This window comes from Vombatus ursinus, unplaced genomic scaffold (assembly GCF_900497805.2).
Source record: "Vombatus ursinus unplaced genomic scaffold, bare-nosed wombat genome assembly UNPS02009770.1, whole genome shotgun sequence".
Lineage (NCBI taxonomy): Eukaryota > Metazoa > Chordata > Mammalia > Diprotodontia > Vombatidae > Vombatus > Vombatus ursinus.
In genome coordinates this window covers 9,106,445-9,132,518 of record NW_020949548.1, presented here as the reverse complement: position 1 = coordinate 9,132,518, position 26,074 = coordinate 9,106,445, and the positions used below count along the sequence as shown (strand labels likewise).

Below are 26,074 nucleotides of genomic sequence, written 5' to 3'. Positions count from 1 at the left end.
TACTAGCAAGGAGATTACAGCAATATGTCACAAGGATTATACACTATGATGAGGTGAGATTTATACCAGGAATGCAGGGCTGGTTCAATATTAAGAAAATTATTAGAATAATTGACCATTTCAATAAGAAAACCAGTGGAAATCACATGTTTATCCAAAATAGATCCAGGAACAGCCTTTGACAAAAATGCAACACCCATTCCTATTAAAAACACTAGAGAACATAGGAATAAATGAAGCTTTACTTGAACTAGCAAGTAGTATCTAACTTAAACCATCAACAAGCATCATCTGTAATGTGGACAAACTAGAAACCTTCCCAATAAGATCAACGATGAAGCAAGGATGCCCATTATCACCACCATTATTCAATATTGTTACTAGAAATTCTATTTTTAGCAATAAGAGAAGTAAAAGAAATTGAAGGAATTATGATAAGAAATTAAGAAACAAAACTATCATTCTTTGCAGATGATCTGATGGTATACTTACAGAATCCTAGAGAATCAACTAACAAATTAGTGAAATAATTAATAACTTTAGCAAAGTTGCAGGACATAAAATAAATTCACAGAAATCATCAGCATTTCTATATAACCACAAAGTTTGAGAGGAAGGGTTAGAAAGAGAAATTCCATTTAAAATAACCATAGACAAAATAAAATATTTGGGAGTCTACCTGCCAAGACAAACCCAGGAGCCATATAAACACAATTACAAAACACTTTTCACACAAATAAAGTCAGAACTAAACAATTGGAAAAATATTAATTGCTCATGAGTAGTCTGAGCCCATATAATAAAAATGACATTCTAGCTAAATTAATCTATGTGTTCAATGTCATACCAATCAAACTTCCAAAAATTATTTTATAGAGCTAAAAAAAAATAATAAATTTCACCTGGAAGATCAAAGGTCAAAAATATCAAGGGAATAGAAAAAAAATGTGAAGAAAGGTGGCCTAGTAGTACCAGATTTCAAACTGTATTATAAAGCAGTAATCATCGAAACAATCTGGTACTGGCTAAGAAATAGAGTAACAAATCAGTGGAATAGATTACATACAGAGTACACTGTAGTAAATGATCATAGTAATGTAGTATTTGATAAACCCAAAGACTCAAGCTTTTGGGACAAGAACTCACTATTTTTTTTTTTTGGCTAGGCAGTGGAGTTAAGTGACTTGCCCAGGGTTACACAGCTAGTTAGTGTTATGTGTCTGAGGCCAGATTTGAACTCAGGTCCTCCTGACTCCAGGGCTGGTGCTCTATCCACTGCACCACCTAGCTGCCCCCTAAGAACTCACTATTTGACCAAAACTTCAGGGAAAACTGGAAGTTTGGCAGAAACTAGGTATGAAACAACATCTCACACCATATACCAAGACAAGGTCAAAATGGGTACGTGATTTAGACATTTTTTGTTGCTTGTTGTTTGTCCTTCATTCTCAAAGAAGATCATGACATCAGGAAGGTGATGCCATGACTTGCAAGTGAATTGGATTTAAATGAGGGAGGGCTGTGCCAAGTCACCAGCCTCACAGACATAATAATGGGTGATACCATAAGCAAATTAGAAGAGCATGGAATAGTTTACCAGTCAGACCTATGGATAAGGGATGAATTTATGACCATATAAGAAATAGAGAGCATTATGAAATATAAAATTAAAAATTTTGACTGTATTAAATTAAAAAGCTTTTGCATAGACAGAACCAATGCAACCAAGATTAGTAGGAAAGTAGAAATCTGGGGGAAATTTTTACAGCAATTATTTCTGATAAAGTCCTCATTTCTCAAATATATAGAGAACTGAGTCAAATTTATAAGAATGCAGGTCATTCCACAATTGATAAATGGTCAAAGGATATGAACAGGCAATTTTCACAAAAAGAAAATCAAAGCTTTTTATGGTTATATGAAAAATGCTCTAAATCACTGTTGATTAGAGAAAGGCTAATTAAAACAACTTTGGGATATCACCTCATACTTGTCATATTGGCTAATATGATGGAAAAGGGAAATGTTAAATGTTGGAGGAGATGTAGGAAAATTGGGACACTAATGTACTGTTGGTGGAGTTGTGAGCTGATCCAACCATTCCGGAAAACAATTTGGAACTGTGACTAAAGGGCTATAAAACTGTGTATACCTTTTTGATCCAGCAATACCACTACTAGATCTGTATCCCAAAGGGATATAGCAACTCTTTTTGTGGCAGCAAAGAATTGGAAACTGAGAGGATGCCCATCAATTGGGGAATAGCTAAACAAGTTGTGGTATTTGATTGTGATGGAATAGTATTGTGCTATAAGAAATGATGAGTTGGATGATTTCAGAAAAACCTGAACTTACAAGACCTGATGCAATGAAGTAAGTAGAACCAGGACAACATTGTACACAGTAATAGCAATACTGCCTGATGAACATTTGTGAATGATTTAGTTCTTCTCAGCAATACAATGATCCAAGACAGTCCCAAAGGACTCATAATGAAAAATGCTATATACCTCCAGAAAAAAAAAAAACAACCTGATGGAGTCTGAATGCAGACCAAAGCATTCTATTTTTCATTTTCTTTCTCTTATTTTGGTTTGAGTTTTCTTCTACAAAATGACTAATATGGAAATGTGTTTTACATGATTGCACATGTATTACCTATATGAATGTTTACCATCTCAGGGAGGGTGGAGGGGAAAGAGAGAGGGAGAGATTTTGGAACTCAAAAATTTAAAAAAAGAATGCTAAATTTTTTCACATTTAATTGGGGAAAAATAAAATATTTTTAAGAAGAAACTACTCTCCTCAAGGTTACTAATAATCAAATCATGGAATCCAGGGCCCTGTTCCTTGTCCTTTGTCTCCTTTGTTACATTCAGTATCATTTTTCTTCTCCTTCTGAAAACTCTCTCATCTTAGCTGTGCTGTTCTGGTTCTCTGCTACTTTTGTGATCATTTCCTTCTGAGATTGGCTGGCCTCTTCTCTAACTCTACACTCTTTTCTTTATCTACCTCTCCTACTCTTAAAATTTTGACTGTTACCTCTACAAGGGTTGTTTTCAAAGAAACATCTCTAGGCTGTATTTTTTCCCTCAACTTCAGTCTCCTACTTTCTGCTTCTGTTGACTATTTGGCTGTCTTGAGGAATTTTGGGGGGTTGTTTCTGATGGAACTGTTGACATAGTCTCAGTATACTATTATTTTGAATTTTTTTGCTTCTGTTTCTCCTATTCCATGATATTTTTAATTGTATCAAAAGTCTAGTTTGTTCAATGTTTGGGGTGATGTAAAAATGTATTCTTAAGAGATTATATGAATGGATAGAGCACCAGCCCTGGAGTCAGGAGGACCCGAGTTCAAATCCAGGCTCAGACCCTTGACACTTACTAGCTATGTGACTTTGGGCAAGTCACTTAACTCCAATTGCTTCACCAAAAAAATAAAAAAAGAGGTTATTGGGAATTTTTATTCTTATATTGCCATTTCTATGGTGGATCCTTAGATTGTAGGCTCTCTTGTTACCTCTTATTCTACCATCTTTCTGGAAGTCAAGTATTTCCAGAGTCTCTGATTTCATCATTGTGAATTCTTCCCCATCTCTAATCTTTAACTCATATTTAGAATTCTGATATCAAATTTAACTGGCAGACTCATCCCCAAATCTGAAAAGAATTTATTTGGGACAAAAAAAAGGTATAAGTGTAACTTGGTTCACAAATAAAAGCTAAGGGATGAAAGGTGGGGGGGGGGAAGGGAGAGAAGCTGGATTCCACACTGCATGTTGCTTGAAGAATGTGATTCTGGATGGATAGGGAGAAAGCAGACCTAATCATGCATAATTGCGTGAGGGCAGAGTTGGTTCTTTGTATCTATTACAAGAGAGGACACTTAAGGTTCCAGATCCTCTTAAGGAAAGCTTCAAAGAATCTGAGGAGAGAGACTTTGAGAGACAAACTTGTAAATGCATCTGGCTTCTTTAAAATGTCCTTGATTTGCAGATTCCCTCTTGAAAGACACTGGGAAATTTCACCTTAGGTGAGAGCAAGGCCTCTCTCTTGACTGAATTGAGATCTCATCTCATTTCTCTCTAAAGGGCTCATTCCTTCTTTCAAATTTTTAGTGTATTCTAATTAGTATAATTTCTCTGATTTCTGCTTGTTATTTACTTGGATAAATATGTTTACTCACAATTAACTATATGTGATGGTCTTTTATCCAACTAGGATTTGGTGACCAAATCAATGGGTTGAAGCTTGGGGTACATTCTCACCTTAACAGATAGTGACCAGGGAAGCTTTTGAGCCAAGAAAAAATTCCCTTAACCCATCAATATCAGGTGGGGAAAATACATGGAATTCTGACTCGAAATTGGGGTAGAGATCGTCACATTTCCAAAATTTCAAAAGGTTTTGTCTGCATAATAACCTGTACGTGAGCCCTAGAAGACACAACTCTGTTGTAATTATATTAAGTCAAAATATAACTAATTCATTACCTTCTCATCAAAAAGTGACCAATTACTACTACTCTCTTCTTCTTTTACCGAATATTCACTTGCCTGCCAGAACCTATACACCTCCATTATCATTCCTCATGAAACTATAGCCTTCTCAGAGCTTCTTACTCAGATTGGAAGTCATTCTTTATTTTATTAATTTATTTTGATTTATCAACAATCACTTCCATAGGCTTTTGAGTTCTAAATTTTTCTCCCTCTCCTTCTCTCTGTCCCTCCCCAAGACAGCTCACAATCTGATATAGGCTATACATATACATTCCTATTAAACATATTTTCACATATTTCTTTATGACTAGAATGACTTCCCTTCCCTTTTCAACTATTCCTCTCCTACTATCTTAAAAAGTTCAACTCACAGATCATCTTCTCTAGGAAACTTTCCCTGATTTCACTGGTACTGTGTTCCCCCACCTCCTACCCCATCAGACCTCACAGAGCAATTTTTCTTTACTTTAAAATTACTAATCATGACCAAATTTTCTCACTTTATTTTTGTTGCTTTTTTTTTGCAACAAGGCTAATATGGAAATGTGTTCTGCATGATTTCACGTGTATAATTGGTGTTGTATTGCTTGCCTTATCAATGAGTAGGGGAGGTACTAGAGGGAAGGAGAGAATTTGGGACTCAATGTTTTTTTTCAAAGTTTAAAATAAAGAAATATAAATTTATTTTAAAAAATTTAAAACAAAACAAAATAAAATTATTTATCATGTGAATTAGTTATAAGTGTTGGTACATGATCCCCCATTAGGTTTTAATTATATTGAGGCTCGAACTGTATCTTTTCCACCAATCAACACAGTTATTCACCCACAGAAAGTTCTTGTTAGATGTTTGTTGATTGATCAATACTTAAAATGGTGAGGTTATGAGGTATTCAGGGAGGGCTAGCACCTCAGGTGTGAGGGCTTGCCAAATCCTTTTCAAGGATGCTCATCCACCTCTGCTGTCTACTTGTAACCCAGCTCTCAACCCGGGACTCCAAGAAGCTGTGGTATGTGCAGTGGCACATCCCAGTGAAACCATCTTGGCAAATGGTCTGAACCAGGTGGAGGGTAATTGAGGAGCCTCAATGCTGTCAGTGAGTTAGGGGGATACCTCAAGCATGTGAAGACTTCCCCGGACAGAATGGGCAGATGAGAGCAATTTGTTCCAAGGAGCCATTAAGGTGACAGAAACAGGCACTGTGCAGCTCTTAGCTCCTGGTCAGACATTGAAGACACCAATGTTGTCCACGGTATCCTGGGGCCATCATTTTGACTTTTATCTTGCCACTGGACTTGATGACTCAGGAAGAGAGAGTGAGGCTGATGACTTTGTGCAACTCTGCCTCACTTAAATTCAATTCATATACAAGTCAAAACCCCAACCACTATCTTACTATTTTACTATTTCATTATTTTAAATATTTAGCTATTTTACTACCTTACTATTTTACCTGCCTTGAAATCCCTGTGGTGATGGGTGATTGACAAAGCAGCAGATGGGGATACACTGGGAGCTGTAGCCAGATCATGTAGTCATCTCACTGGACTGAAGCAGCAGTGGGATTCAGCAGCCCCCTCGGGGTCCAAGTAGCTTTTTTTTGGTGAGGCAATTGGGGTTAAGTGACTTGCCCAGAGTCACACAGCTAGTGAGTATTAGGTGTCTGAGGCCAGATTTGAACTCAGGTCCTCTTGACTCCAGAGCCAATGCTCTATCCACTGCACCACATAGCTGACCCTGCATAGCTTTTTTTTTTTTTTTAAAGAACCACACTGCTCACCTCCTTGCTGGAGAAAAGGGCTAGAAAAGGCACCCTAAAAATTGTCTGCTTTACCCAACTCTAGCTTGTTTACCACAGCAGGTAGGGATCCCACCCTGCAACCGAAACACAAAAAAGGACAAAAATATTTGCAAAGATGATCCCACCATTGCTACATGGAATGTGTGCACACTTGTGGAGAACACAAAATCCAGTAGACCTGAAAGACAAACTCTTGTTGAGAGAAAACTCAGTAGCTATCACATCCAAATAGCAGCCCTGAGTGAAACAAGGTTGGCAAATGAAGGCCAGCTTACTGAAGTTGGAGCTGGGACCACGTTTTTCTAGGGTGACCACTGAGATGAAGAGCTTTGTGAAGCTGGCTTAGGATTTGTGATAAGATCTAATCTAGTTGGCAAGCTTGTATGCCTACTAAAAGGAGTGAATGGCAAGCTCATGACAATGCAACTGCCAGTTGGAGGAAAGTGCCACGCCACCATCATCAATACGTATGCTCTCATAATGACAAACCCTGATGAAGACCTGGAGACCCTCATCATCGATGTGCCAAAAGAGGACAATCTTGTAATTCTAGATTTAATGCCAGAGTAGGCACAAACGATGAGACTTGGCAGGGAGGCCACGGGAGAGACTGAATCAGGAACAACAGCAATGGTCACTTACTACTGAAGATTTGTACGTCTCATGACTTTCTCATCACCAACACCATCTTCCATTTACCTGAACACTATAAAATGTCATGGATGTGCCCTTGCAGCAAGCACCGGAATTCACAGACTATGTCATTGTAAAGCAAAGAGACAGACAGGATGTGAGAGTGACAAAGGTGCTATGTGGTACAGAGCATTAGACTGATCACAGATTTATCCTTTCTAAACTAAACATTCACATTCAACACAAGCAGGAGCCCCAAGGCGAGACAACAGTCAGGAGCTTCAAAATCAACAAATTAGAGTGTTTCCTCCATGGGTGAATGGTTTTTGCTAACCTGGAGGTAAAACTGAGTCAGCACACAGCAATGGTGGAGCAGAAAAGGAGTGGGCAGCTCTCAGATTCATGGTATACAGCATCACATTTGCTCACCTGGGCCGGAACACTCACATACATCAGGACTGATTTGATGAAAATGATGAAGGAACTCAAAAACTCCAAAGGGTTTCCCAGTAGGACAGTTCATCTGTCTCTAAGATGGCAGTGTTTATCTCCATCAAAAATAAATTACAAGTCATATATAGCCTATATTAAATTGCTTGCTATCTTGGGGAGGGGGAAGGAGAAAACAATTTGGAACTCAAAATCTTATAAAAGTGAATGTTGAAAACTATCTTTACGTGTAATTGGAAAAAATAAAATATTATTAAGTGGAGGAAAAATAAAGTACAAGTGAAGCTCAGAGAGATGCAAATTCTTGGCACAGTATGAAGGCATATGAGACTCAGTTTTATGGCAGTAGCAATAATCCAAAGCACTTCTACAATGCCCTGAAGGCTATTTATGGGCCAAAGACCTATGTTGCATCCCAACCACTCAGTGCTGATGGAGTCACATTGATTAGTGATTAGAACATGATCCCAGAGACATGGGCCAAACACTTCCATAGTGTTCTCCAACATACCATCGTCAACCAATGCTGAAGCCACTGACCATATATCTCAGGTTGAAGTCAATCCCTTAGCCAAACTTCTTACCGAAGAAGAAGTGTTGAATGCCATCAGGCTCCTCTCCAGTGGCAAAATTTATGGTATATATGACTTGTACTTTATTTCTGAGGAGTTAAACAATTCCATCTTAGAGACAGATAGAACTGTCCTGCTGGTAAACCCTTTGGAGTTTTTGATCTGGCTATGATTCCATCTCAGCAGAGATCTACAAGGCAGGAGGTCAATTGCCCATATAGAAGCTGACTGAAATCTTCTGGGTTACATGGCTAAAGGAGATTATCCCCCAGGAGATCAAGGATGCCTCCACTGTCCATCTCTACAAAGGAAAGTTAAACAGATTGTTCTGTGACAATCACAGGAGAATTTCTCTCTCTCTCTTAGTCATTGTTAGCAAGATTCTTGTCAGGGTCCTCCTTAATCAATTGACCCTTCCACCCAATCATCTACCCAAGAGCCAGTGTGACTTCAGAAAGGGTCAAGGAAAGGTCCACATGGTGTTTGCTGCCCAACAACTCCAGAAGAAATGCCAAGAACAGAATAGAAGTCTGTACACAATGTTCACTGACCTGACTGAGGCCTTTGATACTGTCATGGTGAGGGCTTGTGGAAGATGATGGTGAAATTTGATTGCCCAGAGAAGTTCATTAGTATTGTACATCAGTTTTGTGATGGCATGCTTGCATGGATTCTGGATAAGGATAAGACTCTCATACTTTCCCAGTCACCAATGGGGTGAAGCAGGGTTTTATGCCTGCTCCCATGATTTTTAGGATTTTTCTGTGATATTGTCAGATGCCTTCGATGAGGATGAAAACAGTATCAAGGTTAGCTTCTATACTGATGGTAAACTATTTAACTTTGAAAATCTACAGACCAAACCTAAAATGAAGAGAGACTTGGTGTGCAACTCTTTGTTTGTGGATGATTGTGCATTCAATGCAGCCTCAGAGACTGAGATACGACTGAGTATGGATTGATTCTCTGCCACTTGTGCTAATTTTAGCCTGATAATCAACACCAAGAAAACAGAGGTTCTCCACCAGCCAGAACCATACCATGCATACATAGAACCATTGGTTACAGCAAGTGGAGAAATTTTGAATGCTGAAGATAAGTTCACTTGAAAAACAGTTTGTCTGTAAAATAGACTGAGGAGAGATAATTTAAGAATTATTGGACTACCTGGAAGTCATAATCAAAAGAAGAGTCTAGACATAATATTTCAAACAAATTATAAAGGAAGACTGCTCAGATATCTTAGAATGGGAAGGCAAAAAAGAAATTGAAAGAATCTATCACTCACCTCTTTAAAAAGATCCCAAAATTAGAAGTCCCAGGAATTTTAAAGTCAAATTCCAGAGCTCCCAAGTCAAGGAGAAAGTATTAAAAGCACCTAGAAAGAAATCATTCAAATACCATGGAGTCTCAGTCAGGATTACAGAAGATTTGGCAGCTACTATATAAAAGAGAGGAGAGCTTAGAATATGATATTCCAGAAGTTAAAGGAGCCAGGATTACCACCAAAAATAACCTGCCCACCAAAACTAGGTATAAATCTATAGGGGGAGAAGAAGGAAATGGACACAATTAAATAGTGAACTTTTGAGAATTCTTGATGAAAATACCAGAGCTGAATAGAAAAGTTGACATTTAAATATGACTCATGAGAGGGCTAAAAAGGTAAACACAAATTACAAATCATGAAGAACTTAATTAGGTTAAATTATTCATATTCCCAAATAGGAAAATAATGCATATAACCCCCAAGAACTCTATCATCATTAGGGCAGTTAAAAAGAGTCTATTTAGATAGAAAACAGGGTATGAGTCTATTATGTTGGAATTATCTCTCTAGACTAAAAAAGAGGGTTGCACTGGGAGAAAGGGAAAGGGAGAAGAATGGGGGAAATTATCTTGGATAAAGGAGGCAAGGAAGAGTTTTTATGACAGAGAGGGAAATGGAGAGTTGAGGGCAACACTTAAACCTCACTTTGAACTGAGATGGTTCAAAGAAGCAAGAATATATACACTTAGTTGGGTATGGAAATCCATGTCAATAAACAAGCAAGTAGGAGGGGAAGAGGGTAAAGGAAAGTGGGTGATAAGAAAGAAAACAGATTGAGGGAGGCAGTGGTCAGAAGCAAAACACACTTTAGGGAACAGACGGTGAAAAAAAGAAGTATAAACAGAAGAGAATAGAATGGAGGGAAATACACAGTTAGTAATTGTAACTGTGAATTTGATTGGGGTGAACTCATCCACAAAACATGAGCAGATCACAGAACAAATTAGAAACCAGAATTCAACAATATGGTGTTTATGAGAAATACACTTGAAAAAGAAAGAAATTCACTGAGCTAAAATATGGAGCTAGAACAGATCTATTATGATTTAACTGGAGTAAAAAAAAAAAGGCAGGGTTAGCAATCATGATCTCAGACAAGGCAAAAGCAAAAATGAACCTAATTAAAATAAAATAATCAGGAAAACTACATTTTGTTAAAAAGTACTATAAACAATAAAGTAATATCAATACTAAACATATGCACCAAATGGCACAGCATCCAAATTCTTAAAGGAAAATATAAATGAATTACAGGAGGGTATAGACAAAAAACTATTTCAATGGGAGGGCCCCAATTTACTCTTCTCAGATGTAGATAAATCTAACCATAAAAAAGAAAGAAGTTAAGGACATGAACAGAATTTTAGAAAAGATAGATATAATAGACCTCTGGATAAAATTGAATGGGAATAGAAAAGAGTATACCTTTTTCTCAGTTGTATATAGCACTTTCACAAAAATTTATCATGTGTTGGGGCATTAAAATCTCAAAACCAAATGTAGAAAAGCAGAAATATTAAATGAATCCCCTTCAGACCATAATGCAACAAAAATTTCATTCAATAAAGGGCTTTGAAAGCATAGATTAAGTATTAATTGAAAACTAAATAATCTAATCCTAAAGAATGAGTGGGCCAAAGGAAAAATCATAGAAACCATCAGTTATTTCATTAAAGAGAATGACAACAATGAGACAGCATACTAAAACTCACAGATGCAGTCAAAGCAATACTATTAACTGTAAACCAACTTCCCTAGTGAATATTGATGCAAAAAGTTTAAATAAAATACTAGTAAGAAGACTACAGCAATATATATCACAAATAACACACACTATTACCAGGTGAGGTTTATACTAGGAATGCAGGGCTGGTTCAACATTAAGAAAACTATAAATATAATTGACAATGTCAAAGATAAAAACAAAAATCATATGATTCAATGGACAGATACAGAAAAAAACTTTTGACAAAAATACAACATCCACTCCTATTGAAAATACTCAAAATCATAGGAATCAATGGAGTTTTTCTTAAAATGATAAATAGTATCTATCTAAAACCAATAGCAAGCATTATCTATATTGGGGATAAACTAGAAGTTTTCCCAATAAGCCTGGAGTGAAGCAAGGACGTCCATTATCACCTTTATTATTCAATATTATGCTATATATGCTATCTATAGCAATAAGACAAGAAAAAGAAATTGAAATAATAATTATAGGCAACAAGGATGCCAAAGTATTCATTTTTTGTAGATGATATGATGTTATACTTAGAGAACCCTAGCGAATTAACTAAAAAAAGCAATTTGAAACATTGAAGAACTTCAGCAACGTTATGACATATAAAATAAATCCACATAAATAACCAGCATTTCTATATATTACCAACAAAACCCAGCAGGAAAAGATAAAGAAATTCCATTTAAAATAACTGCAGGCAGCATAAAATACTTGGGAGACTACCTGCCAAGACACATGCAGGAACTATATGAGCTCAACTATGAAACACTTCACATAAAGACAGATCTTAACAATTAAAGATATGCTCATTGCTCATGAGAAGACTGATCCAATATAGGAAAATAATGATAATACTACCTAAATTATTTTACTTATTCAGTGCCATACCAATCATACCACCAAAGAATTATTTTTATAGAGCTAGAAAAAATAATAACAAAATTCATCTGGAAGAACAAAAGGTCAAAAATATCAAGGGAATCAATGAAAAAAGATGTGAAGGAAGGCAACCTAATCTGGAAGTACCAGCTCACTAACTATACTATGAAGCAGTAAAATTCAAAATGATCTGGTACTAAATAAGAAATTGAATGGTTAATTAGGAGTACATATTAGGTACACAATATCCAGAAGTAAATGACCACAATAATTTAGTGTTTGATAAACCCAAAGATCCAAGCTTTGGGAGGTAAGAACTCACTATTAAACAAAAACTTCTGGGGAAATTGGAAAGCAGTTTGATAGAACTAAGCATAGACCATTATCTCACATTTTATATCGAGATATGGTCAAAATGGGTACAAAATTTAGATAGAAGGGGTGATATCATAAGGGAATTAGGGGATCATGGAAAAAATATCCGTCAGATCTATCTGTAAAGGAAAATGTCTATGACTAAGAAAGAGAGGGTCATGGGAAGTAAAATGGATCATTTTGATTGCATGAAATTAAAAAGCTTTTACACAAAATTAGTGCAGCAAAATTAGAATGGAAACAGAAAATTACAGGGAAAATTTTATAGCAAGTTTCTTTGAGAAAGGCCTCATTTCTCAAATATATAGGGAATTATGCCAAATTTATAAAAATAAGAGCTATTTTCTAATTGATAGTCAAAGGATAGTCAAAGGTAGCTTTTAGAAGAAATTAAAGGTATCAATAATCACATAAAATGCTATAATCGCTGCTTATTAAAAAGTGCAAATTAAAACAATTCTGAGATGCCACCTCACACCTATCAGATTGGCTAACATGACAGGATTGGAAAATGCAAAATGCTGGAAAGGATGTGAAAAAATATGGACACTAATGCATTGTAGATGAACTGGTCCAACCATTCTGGAGAACAGTTTGGAATTATGCCCAAAGTTCTATAAAAATATTGGAAATTCATAAGTATTGCATGATACCCATAGACTTTTAATGTACTGATGAGTTGTGCTGATTTTTCTCTTATTTTTTCCTTTTTTGTCTTTAAGACATATTTGTTATATGAGATGGCTCTCTGGGAGAGGAATAACAGTACTAGTGCTCAAAATGCAGTTGCAGAAGGAGGAGGAGAACAGGATGAAGAAGTCTTACCTTTAACACTAGAACAGAAGGAAAACAAAGATTACCTTAAATCTTTGTTTGAAATCTTGATCCTTATGGGTAAACAAAATATATCCTTAGATGGCCATGAAACTGATGAAATTCCAGAAGGCCTATTTATGACAGATAACTTCCAACAAGCTCTGCTTGAGTGTAGAATTAATGCTGGTGATGAGGTTTTGCAGAAATGCTTTGAGACAACAGCAGTTAACATGCTGCTGTGCTCTAAAACCCAGCAAAAGCAAATGCTGGAGATCTGTGAGAGCTGCATCCAAGAAGAGATGCTCAGGGAAGTCCGGGATTCTCACTTCTTTTCCTTTGTTACAGATGATGGAGTGGACATAGCTGGAGAAGAGCACTTACCAGTGTTAGTCAAGTTTGTGGATGACTCTCATAACTTGAGAGAAGAATTTATAGGTTTTCTTCCTTATGAAGCCAGAGCTGAAATTTTGGCTGTTAAGTTTCATACCACTATTACTGAAAAATGGCGCCTGAATATGGAGTACTGTGGGGGCCAGGCCTATGTTGTCTCCAGTGGATTTTCTTCACAGATGAGAGTTGTGGCCATGAGACTTTTGGAGAAATATCTCCAAACCGTCTACAACCTCTGTTCCTCCTGTGCCTTAAACACAAGGTTGGCAAAATCCCTTCCTGTGGTGGGAGTATCTGTTGCCGTGGGAGTATCTGTTGCCTTGGGAATAATCGAAGAAGTTTGTTCTTTTTTCCACCGGTCACCACAGTTGCTGGTGGAACTTGATAGTGTTATCTCTGTCCTCTTTCAGAATAGTGAGAAGGGGAATGGGCTAAAGGAGATTTGCTGTTCTCAATGGACAGGCAGGCATGATGCCTTTGAGATTTTAGTGGACCTTTTACAAGCACTTGTTTTATGTTTAGATAATATAAACAGTGACACAACTGTTAGATGGGATAACTTTATTGCTGGCCAAGATTTGTACTTGGTAGTGCATTAGTAGATTTTGATTTCATTGATACGGGTCTGGTTCTAAAAAACATACTCTCTTTTACAAAAGCCTTTGGGAAGAGTCTCCAGGGTCAGACCTCTGATGTCTTCTTTGCAGTCAGCAGTTTGACAGCAGTGTTACATTCTTTAAATGAAGTGATGGAAAATATCGAAGTTTGTCATGAATTTTGGTTTGAGGAAGCCACAAATTTGGCGACTAAGCTAGATATAGAAATTAAACTTCCTGGAAAATTTCACAGGTCTCAGCAAGCTAACCTGGAACCTGAAGTGACGTCTGACAGCTACTACAAAGAGGTACTTAGTGTCCCAACTGTGGAGCACATCATTCCTGAACTAAAGGATATCTTCTCTGAACAACACGTCAAAGCACTGAAATGTTTGTCTATAGTACCCTCTGTCATGGGACAGCTGAAATTTAATACATCAGAGGAACACCATGCTGATGTGTACAAAAGTGACCTTCCTAATCCAGACACACTTTCTGCAGAACTCCATGGTTGGAGAATCAAATGGAAACACAGAGGAAAAGATATCGAGCTTCCAGCAACAATTTATGAAGCTCTGCATCTGCCAGACATCAAATTTTTTCCTAATGTTTACGCATTGCTTAAAGTCCTCTGTATACTCCCAGTGATGAAGGTTGAGAATGACAGGTATGAAAATGGTGGAAAATGTCTTAAGGCATACCTGAGGGATCCTTTGACAGCACACCGTTCGAGTAACTTGGCTTTGCTTAACATAAACTTCGATATAAAACATGACTTAGATTTAATGGTAGATACTTACATCAAACTCTACACGAGTAAATTAGGCCTCCAAGAAGAAGTTCTTCCCACAAGTAATTCAGAGATAACTGAAAATACTTAAGGAAATTGGCCAAAATTGGTTTTCTCTTTCTGAATTTACATTTTGGAGATTGGGAGAGAAGTCCTGAGATATTGATAGGCCACTTAATCATTGAAGATAAGTTTGCCTTTGGGTCTCCATTTGCACTGTTAATCTCTATGTTAAACTGTTATTCCATGAACTGAAATTCTTTGGAAATTGACCTTCCAAAATGTAGAAATATAACCTTTCATTTCTTTGTGATTTCTGCTGGTAGCGACCACTCTGTAGATATTTTTAGTTAACTTCATTCTGGATGTATAATTTGTGATTACCAGGGATCCGACTATCAGGTTTTGCATTTCTTAGTTATTGTTTAAAAAAAAGTATTGGGAGGAGAAATGGGAAAAAAATTTTAGCTAAAATGAAGCTTACTAATGACCACTGACTCCCATATGTGTTTTTTTTTAATGTTGTGCCATTGACAGTAAAAAGATATAGTGGAGAAGAGCTTATCTCAAAGCATGACCTCATACATATTTTCATATCGACTCTGACTTCATCAAGTGAATGTAAATGAATGTTGTTCCTCATAAATGAGTGATTGTTGTGGTTTACATTCCTCTGTTGGGGCTCCACAATAACTGTTTTATGAACTTTTCACAGGTATACATCAAAAATTCTCTTCTATGAACTGGAAGCCAATCTCACAAACACACACAAAAAAGCTGATCTTGTTTGTGTTTATTCTGCGTTTTTCCATGCCTCATCTTGACTTGTAAACCTAGCCTGGAGAACTTTCAAATTAGGATTTTGTGGTTTATCTAGGAGTGAGTAAAGAGGAAAATATTACAGTTATTTTTGGTGAGGAAAAACAATTTTTGTATAGTTTATTTCATTCTAAATAAAATGTGAATTTAAAAAAAAAAGAACACAAAACACTGAATCCCACCTTCATTTGGCAGCAATAATGAAGATACCACCTTTGCTTTTAAGACCCTTGGTTTCTTGCCCATAATTTCATTGTCTTCATAATTTTTTCTATTCTTCTTGTACCAGTATTATTTTCCTTCATATGAATAACCAGAAGGGAATAGTGGATGTCTCAAAGGGTATAGCTTCATTTATTGAGGACTTTCCCACTCTTTCTGGGGCTTTCCTTTCCTTTTGTACTAATTGGTTGCTCAGCTGTCTTTGATCCATAATTAGCAGATCATTACAAAAGTCCCAATGAAAACAGAAGCTTCCCTCACTATTTTCTTCAAGATCTTCAGTATAAACCCAACTTTCATCTTGCAGAAAACAGTGAGAGTAGCTTCTGTTTCCATTAGGGCTTTTGTAATAATCTGCTAATTATAGATCAAAGATAGAATCCAGTCACTTTCAACCCCCTTTCCATCTCACTGCCCTTGTCGTCTGTAAAAAGATCAGTTGAATGAACTAAGCTAGAGAGAAGACTTAAAGAAGATATACTCATATTCAATCATTTAAAGGGCTATCAACCAAGTCCAGCTAAATCCTCCTCAAATGATCCAACCCCAAATGTGTGTAGAGTTCCCTGGTAGGTAATGCAGTGGAGCATGTGGAAAGAGAGGTTGGAAAATACAATAAACAAGACATAGTTCCTGCCCTCAGAGAGCTAACAGACTAGAGAGGAAAGAAGATAAACCTAAAAGGATAGAGCACCAGGCCCAGCTGGAATTATAAAGATCTGAGTTTAAGTTCAATCTATGATACTTATCAGCTGTGTGATCCTGGGTGAGTCACTTAACCTCAATTTGCCTCAGTTTCCTCATCTATAAAATAGAGATAATAATAGCAACTACCTTGTAGTGTTGTTGTGAGGGTCAAATGAGATAATAAATATAAAGCACTTGGCACATAGTAAGAACTTTATAAAAGTTAGCTGTTATTATTATTATTAAATAAATATAATACACAATAATACATGCCATGTGCATCAATGACTGTATGTCTCTTGTCCAGGGGCCAACTTAGCTAAGTTTAGATAAAGTATTCACCAGGTTGGCTGTAGTCAAATGAATGTTTCAGTCATGGAAATTCTCCAAGATCATCTACTACACCAGTGTAATCTCAAGAGCACCAATTTGTAGACAGAAGCATTAGTTTGAATCCTGGCTCTGCTAATTCCTCTTGAAAGCAGAAGACAATGAGGTGAGCCTGGGAAAGCTGTTTAATGTCCCAGGACCTCAGTTTCTTTATTTGTAAAATGAAGAAGTTAGGTAAGATGGTCTCTAAGATTCTAGATTTCTTGCCTAGCTCTCATGTCTATAGCCCTGTGATCCTACCTATCCTTTCTTTGAACTCTTTGAAAGAAAAGTCTTTTATAACCAAGGGCAAGTGTCAGACTAAACATGACTTTTCGCTCCTCTTTTATAAATTTTTAAAAATTGAATGATCATTTTCTCCAAAAGGTTTCCATATTACCTTAATGAGCAACCAGTTCATTATTGGTCAGAATTGGGTCTAGAATAGTAAGTGACTCTCCTACTCACTTCCCCACCTGTCGAAGAAGACAAATTATTATTAAGGCAAGTGAAAAAATTATCAATGCTCTGCTTAGGACACTAAGAGAGCTTCAGCAGGTATCAGATAGTTGAACTCCCCTCCATCAGATCTCTGCTTGATGAAAACGGCTTTAGCAATTGTGCAGAGGATGGATTGGTATGGGGTAGGATTTGAGGCAGGGATACCAATTAGAAGGCTATTGTAATATAACAGAGAAGAAGTGATAAGGGCCCAAACCAGGGTTGTGGCTGTGTTGATGGAGAGATTGTTAAGAGATATTGAAGAAATGGAAGCAACAAGGGTCTAGTCATTGAAGTGTTTAGAAGAAGGAGAAGCAAAATAGATTTAATCAAAAGAGAAAAATAGGGAAACTATACTATATGTCAACCATATTAATCAATATTGTTTTAGACTATTTAAAATAACTGGACAGTATATGGTTGTAATATTGCTGTGGTGTAGAAAATGATGAGTTGATGAATTTAGAAAAACATGGAAAGACTTGGACTTATGTCCACCTTCAGAGAAACAGAGGACAAACAAGTATAACATGGTCTTACATAGATGCATATGAATATATATGTGTATGATTATAGAAATCTAAGTATATGTATGTGTATGTGTCTGTCTATATGTATATATGTTTGTATGTATATTGTACATACAGGAATGTGTATGCATGTGTGTGTATACATATATGTATGTATGCATGTATGTATAGACACATATATAGACATATATATGTATATATCTGTGCTTAATTGCCTTCTTGGAAGGGGGGAGAAAAAGGGGGAATAAAGAGCAAAGTAAAAAGTGCACACTAAAGAACAATATAAAGCCTACGAGGAAGTAAAGATAACAGCTCTGAACACAATGTGCAGTGTTTATTATATGGGATTTCTTTAAGCGGAAATTTATTGCTTTACATTTTTAATCCTCGCTTGTGTTCTGCTGGGAACATGGCAATGTTTTGTTTTGTTTTCTTATTTCGTATTTAAGTTCAATTTTTTTAAAAAGGATAAGCAAAGTATTAAGAGGGATGAGAGTTGACTGAGTTCTTCAAATGTGCCATGTGCTCTGTAAACACTTTTTGACTGATCTGTCAAGGACAAAGAGGAGGAGATGCCATTTTGAGATCTTGGGTTTGTTTCACCTGCAATCAGACGCAACTTTTCTGCTATTGAAAAGCAAGTAAGTGAGAAACCTGTTGAGAATGTCCATGATCAAGCTCTGTGGCAGATCGTGTCCCCAGTGCCAAGAGAAGCTCAGCTACATTGGACATGTCTTCGAAGAAATCCACTAGAAATATTAAATTAAAGCCAATGTAGGGATAGTGGAGGAAGCGGCAATGACAAAGGCAGGGGCTTATGGCGATGTTGGCTAAGTTGAGACACACCCTTTCTTGTCCATAAAAGATATTACCTTGTATAACAGGAATTTCCAATGCTCTCTTCTCCCTCAAACAGAAACAAGCTCCAGGCAATGAAGCCAGGCCAACAGCCCCAGCCTCTATGGTATGAAAGGTATTTTGTTGCACAACAGGATTATGCCATAGCAGAGTTTAGTGTTCTGATGTTTGGTTTCCATAGTACTCCTCCCAGCACAGCTACAAATACACGGGCTAATTAGTCCCCATATATTCTGTATTGGTACAGTGTCTTTTCTTTTTGAATTACTAGAGGAATGCTAATTCTCATAATGTTTGTTGTTATTGTTGTTCACTCGTTTCATTCATGTCTAACTCTTCATGACTCCATTTTGGGTTTTCTTGGCAAAGATACTGAATGGAGAGGCTTGCCATTTCCTTCTCCAGCTCATTTTACAGATGAGGAAATTGAGGCAATCAGGGTGAAGTGACTTGCCCAGGTCACATAACTAGTAAGTGTCATCTGTGGCCAGATTTGAATTCAGGAAGATGAGTCTTCCTGATTCAGTCCTGGTACTTTATCTGGTGTTCCACCTAGCTTCCCCAGTGTTCTTGAGAGATCAGAGAGATCAGTGCTATTCTCTCGTCTGGTAGATAATGAAAGTAAGGTGCAAGGAAGTTTAGTTATTCTACCAAGCAAACATTTGATGTGTAATTATAGTTCTGGCATAAGGCTGGAAGGTAGACAGAAGAGATGGGTCGATGGAAGTTGAGGAGCTCCTGAAGCACACACCCCCCTTTGAAAAATATACATTTGACATCCCTCTCTTCCCCATATGCTCCTGTCCAGGTGCCTAGAATTTCTACCATATATCTCTCCTTTCAGGAAAGATGAATGCCTCATAAAGGCAAATATAATAGCTGAAAGGAGTAGTATATTAGTCCATTATCCACCAGAAAGAGCTTGAATTAAATTTATCATATTAGTCACCTCACAATTTCTTGCACGAATGGGACATGGTGAATGTAAGTGTTGGTGGTGGCAAAGAGAAAACAAAAGGCACACCCAGAATGAGGCATAGAAGTAGGTGATTGGGATGGGTTGATGGACAGGACAACAAATGGAAGGGGAAGATGATGGAATGCTTCAAATCAAACTTTACAGTTTTGCTAAGGGCAGTTTCCTGAGTTATCATCATTCCTGCTCCTCCACTAAGAATTTTCCCTTGGAATGTGATTACACCAAAGGGCAGTAGACACATGTCACATTGTTCTTCACCATAATCCAACTTGGCATTGAGAAAAGAATGCTCACCTGAAAATCAGGACCTAAGTGGACCCAGTTCTGTCACTTACTAAATGTTGATGCCGACTGAAGTCATAAACTCTAGAGTGGTAGGACTAAGATGTGCCATTGTTGTGGGGGATAAGAAGAGGAGATGGCAGAAGATTACTTACTGGATTATTAGCACTTCCACCATGATATTTCAAATCATGTTAATATATTGGACAAATATGCTCTTCGGGGTTTCAGATGTTGCCAATGCCAGAGAGGCAGGACTTCTGAGCTGTGAGCAGTGGAACACCAGTTCTAACAATATCAGCCTTTTTCTCATCCTAAAACTTCCTGTAGACAACATATAAAATGAAAGAGCATCAGGATCTCTGACATGAGGCTCCTAAACAGGTTCTTATACTGTCACTAAGAAATTGCATGTTGGAAGAAAAGAGATCTCAGAAACCAGTTGTGTCCACTTTGTGAAAAGATAGCATAGCTCTGGAAACAGGTCTCTGAGCATCCTTGCCTATGTCTATGTTTGTGTTCTTTTGTTATATGTATCTGGGCGGGAGGGATCTTGTACGTCAAGCTATACTGAAAGCTTCTGAAAGTCTCAGGCACAGAGTGCGACTCAGGGTTGGACAATGATGACTATGTCTCTGAATACCTGCTTCCTTGACAGCGCCTTCTGAGCCTTTCCCTTATTCTCTCAGGTATGCTTATTCTCTCTATGTTGGTGCTCATCAGACACGAACTTAGTTCAGAGATCTTTTCTCTTACTTTAAATCAGAAGTATCAAACTCACAGCCCCCTCAAGAATAGCAAATTTCTGTGTAAAGCCTAAACCAGATAAAAACATAGTTGGAAAGTATTTAACAAAATAAATAAAAATACAATACAACATAGAAAATGTTAATTTGTGATTTTCTAAGTCAATATGTGACCTGGTGGGGATCTATTTCCATTGATTCTACTGCTTTAAATTTTACAAATACAAAAGGGAAAAGACCAGATCTGGATACTCAGCGAGGAGAAAGAAAACCTCTTACATCATAAAGTGCTTTGGTCAAAGGGCCCTAATCAGTTTTATAATCAAGCATGGTCAGGTTTTCATTTATCAGATGAAGGGAAAGAGAATGGGTTTGGGACTGTGACAATTCAGAAAATTTGACTAATGTCCATCAAAAATCAGCAAATTAGATTTTTTCTCATATTGATATTTCTATGGTTGATCTTCTAGTTTGTTTATTTAACTGTTACTAGTCAGAGTCAGTGATTTGGACAATTCACTGAAATTCTCTGTGCCTCATTTTCCCCATCAGTAAGATGAGGATAATAATACCCATACTACCTTCCTCATGGTGGCTCTAGAAAACTAGAAAATACTGTATTAACTTGAATTATTATTAGGTCCTCTTAGTAAATCAATAGGATGTTTTATAAAATTTAATATTGAAAACCAAAAATAGCAGCCATGCAGCATACTGTATCACTTTGCCTAAAAAAGAAGCATTTTCACATGTGAATAGCCCTTTTATGAAGATAATGGACTTCAGTTAACTAAGCATACCATTAGGTTGAAAAAAAAAATAAAAGCACAGGGACAATCTTCTGACCTTTGAGGAACATTAACCATGAGGTGAACTTTAACTGTGGGGAATGTATTCTTTATGCTTTTCTCATATCATTTTGAATGAGTCAACATAAGATTTCTAGGTCCTAATCAGAGTTGATTTAAGTCAGGAGCTTGCTAATAACTAAAAAAATTAATTTTACAGAGAGGGCTTTTGAGGAAAAGAATGAAATTCTTTAAAAGAAGTTTCACCATGTCATTAAATATATTAGGAATCCAATATGGCAGGAGGGATTTTTAAAAAATGTTTTTAAATATCATTTAAAAAATATTTTTAATTTCAAAACAGGAATGAAGGAAACAATCATTTATTAAGTACCTATTATGTGCTAGGCACTATGTTAATAGTTTTTCAAATATTTCATTTGATCCTCTAGACCCTGGGAACCCTGGGAAGGAGTGCAATTTTACATTTTACAATTGAGGAAAAAGAGGCACGCAAAGTTAAGTGACTTGCTTAAAGTCACACTGCAAGTAAGTGCTGAAGGTCATATTTAAACTCAGGTCTTCCTAACTCCAAGCTCGGGACTCTCTCCAATGCACCACCTAGTTGAACAGTATTTATTTATCCTTTCTCTTTAAGGAGCATGCCAACTCACCAACTTATTGACAATTGATGCTTTGTTTAATTAAAATACCCCAAACAGGTGAAGACTTCCCCAGGCAGAGTGAGTGGATCAAAACAATTTATTCCAAAGACCATGAAAGGGGCTAACACAGGTGCTGTGGAGTGCTTAGAGCTTGGTCAGACATCAACAATGCCAAGGTCATCCACTGCGTCCCAGGCCATCATCAGTCATCTTGATTTTTATCTTGCCCCTGGACTTTGATGATTCTGGAAGAGAGAGTGAGGGTAACAATTTGACACAACCCTGCCTCATTTAAATCCAATTCATGTGCAAGCCAAGACATCACCCATTATCCACTATTTTGATGGTTGTTCAGTCATTTTTAGTCACATGCAACATTTCATGACTCCATTTGGGGTTTTCTTGGCAAAGATACTGGAGTAGTTTACCATTTCCTTCTCCAGTTCATTTTACGGATGAGGAAACTGAGGCAAAAAAAGGTTAAGTGACTTGCCCATGCTCACCCAGCTAGCAAATATCTGAGGCCAGATGTAAACTCATGAAGATGAGCCTTCCTGACTCCAGGCCTGGTACTCTATCCACTGAGCCACCTAGATGCATCAAATATTTTCTATTTTATTATTTTACTATCTTACTATTTTGCCTACTGAGTTCCTGTGGTAACAGGCAAGTGATGAAGCAGCAGCTGGGGATATACTGGGAGCTGTAGCCACAAACCTGCAGACAGCCAGATGAGATTGTGTGGTTATCTTCTTACTGAACTGAAGCAGTAGTGAGATTCAACAGCCCCCTAACAATAAATGTGCCCCCGGAGCAGCTTTTTTAAAAGAACCACACTGCTCACCTCCTGGCATGAGGAAGGGACTAGAAAAGGTGCGCTAAAATTGTCTGCTTCACCCAGCCATGTCCTGCTTACTGAGGTAATCAGGGATCCCATCCTATGGTTGAACACAAAAAAGTACAAAAATTTTGGCAAAGATGATTCCACTCACCATCAGTACATGGAATGTATGCACACTCATGGACAGCACAAAACATAGTAGATCTGAGAGACAGACAGCTCTTGTTAAAAAGAGAACTCAGCAGGAACCACAGTCAAATAGCAGCCTTGAGTCAAACAAGGATTGCAAATGAAGGCCAGCTTACCGAAGTTGGAGCTGGATATACGTTTTTCTGGAGTGGCTGCTGTGATGAGGAGTCCCATGAAACTGACATAGATCTCAAAATCAGATCTAATCTGGTCAGCAAACTTGTATACTTCCCCAAAACAGTGAATGACAGACTCAGGACAATGCAACTGCCACTTCTAGGAAAAAGCCATGCCACCATCATCAGTGGGTATGCTACCACAATGACGAACCCTGATGAGGTCAAAGAAAATTTCTGTGAAAATCTGGAGCCCCTCATCACCAATGTATCAAAAGAGGACAAACATAATTCTGGATGACTTTAACATCAGGGTAGGCACAGACTATGAGACATAGTAGGGAGTGCTTGGGAGGAACAGAATCAGAAACAATAGCGATGGTCACTTATTACTGAAGACTTGTATGTCTTAGGACCTTCTATCACCAACACTGCCTTCCTTTTACCTAAACACAATAAAATGTCGTGGATGCACCTTTGTAGCAAGCAGTGGCATTCAACAGACAACATCATTATAAAGAGAAGAGACGGGCAGGATGTGAGAGTAACAAAGGCAATGTGTGGGCAGAATACTGGACTGATCACAGACTGGCTCAGGAAGAAGTAAAATGAGATTCAATTTTACACCAAGAGCAACAACCCAAACGACTTCTACAATGCCCTCAAGACTATTTATGAGCCAAAGACCTGTGGTGCATCTCAATTACTCAGCAGTAATGGAGTCACACTGATCAGTGATAAGGACATGATCCTGGACAGGTGGACTGAAAACTTTCATACTATTCTCAACAGACCATCATCAACCAATGTTGAAGCCATTGAGTATATGCCTCAGGTTGCAGTTAATACTTCTTCAGCCAAACTTCCAACTGAAGAAGAGGTAATGAATGCAATACTCTTGAGTAACAAAGTACCTGACAGTGATTCCATCCCAGCAAAGATCTACAATGCGGGGATCTATTTCTCATACAGAAACTGACTGAAATCTTCCAGATTATATGGCAAAAGGAGCTATCCCCCCAGAGATCAAGGATGACTCCATTTTCTATCTCTATAAAAGAAAAGGAAACAGGCTGTCCCACGACAATTACAGGGGAATCTCTCAGTCATTGCCAGCAAGATTCTTGCCAGAGTCCTCCTTAATTGGCTGATTCTTCACTTGGAAGATGGTCATTTGCCTGAGAGCCAGTGTGACTTTAGAGTAGTCCAAGGAATGATCAACATGATGTTTCTGCCTGACAACTCCAGGAGAAATGCCAGAATAGAGGTCTGTACACAATGTTCATTGACCTGATGAAAGCCTTTGATGCTGTCAGTAATGAAAGTTTGTGGAAAATCATGGTGAAATTTGTCTGGAGAAATTCATCAGTATTATATGCCAATCTCATGATGGCTTGTTTGGATAGGTTATGGATGAAGGATAACACTTTCCTGCTTTTCTAGTCACTAATTGCAAAGCAGAGCTGTCAACTTATTCCCAATCTTTTTAGTGTGATGTTCTCACAATGTTGTCAGACACCTTCAACAAGAATGAAAATAGCATCAAGGTCAGCTAGTACACTGATGGTAAGCTATTTAACTTGAAAATGTCACAAGCCAAGATCAAAGTGGAGGAAAAGGTGGTGCTCAGCTTTTCATTTACAGGTGATTGTGCACTTAATGCACCCCCAGAAGCTAAGATGCAACAAAGTATGAATCAATTCTCCACCTCTTGTGCTAATTTTGGACTGACAATCAACACTAAGAAAACCAAGGTCATTCACCAATCAGTACCTCACCATCCATATGTGAAACCATTGGTTACGGTAAATGGAGAAACTTTGAATGCTGTAGACAAGTTCATTTACCTTGACAGTATACTTTACAGGGATGTAAACATAGATGATTAGGTTAGTGCATGCTTTGCCAGAGCTAACCAAGCATTTGGGAGGCTCCAAAAGAAAGTATGAGAGAGGAGAGGTACTAGGCTACCTACCAGACTAAAGGTCTATAGAGTCATTGGACTGACTTCACTGTTGTATTCCTGCGAGACCTGGACAATCTATCAGTGCCATGCCAGAAAACTGAACCACTTCCACTTGAATTGTCTTAGGAAGATTCTGAAGATCACCTGGCAAGATAAGGTACCAGGCACTGAGGTCCTGTCTCAAACTGAACTGCCAAGCATTCAAACTCTACTGCAGAAAGCACAATTCCAATGGGCTGGCCATGTAGCCCAAATGCCAAATGAACGTTTGCCTAAAAGAATACTTTACAGAGAACTTGCACAAGGCCACTCTCATGGTGGTCAGAAGAAGCAGTACAAGGACGATCTCAAGGTTTTTCTGAAGAACTTTAGTACTGATTGTGAGACATGCGAGACGCTAGCACAGGATTGCCCAGCATGGCGCCCATATCAAAGAAGGTACTGGGCTCTATGAGCAAAGCAGAATCTCAGTAGCACAAAGGAAATGTAAGCTGTACAAATCCAGAGACATCTCCATCCCAAATGTTCAAACAGACTATGTGTGCCCGACATGCAGTAGAGACTTCTGAGCTTGTGTATCATTAAAACCCCTATTTTTTTTTCCAAACTGCTTTCTGGCTACCTTGTACTTGTAA

The 26,074-nt window shown here is 37.7% G+C and overlaps 1 protein-coding gene across 1 annotated transcript; it reads left to right on the top strand.

The window, feature by feature from the left end:
• The first annotated feature begins 13,029 nt into the window (after positions 1-13,029).
• On the top strand, positions 13,030-23,774 carry LOC114036148 (52 kDa repressor of the inhibitor of the protein kinase-like). The gene is given in 3 exon segments (XM_027852561.1): positions 13,030-14,068; positions 14,071-14,907; positions 23,638-23,774. Coding segments are annotated over 3 exon segments (2,013 nt in total).
• Positions 23,775-26,074: the final 2,300 nt, after the last annotated feature.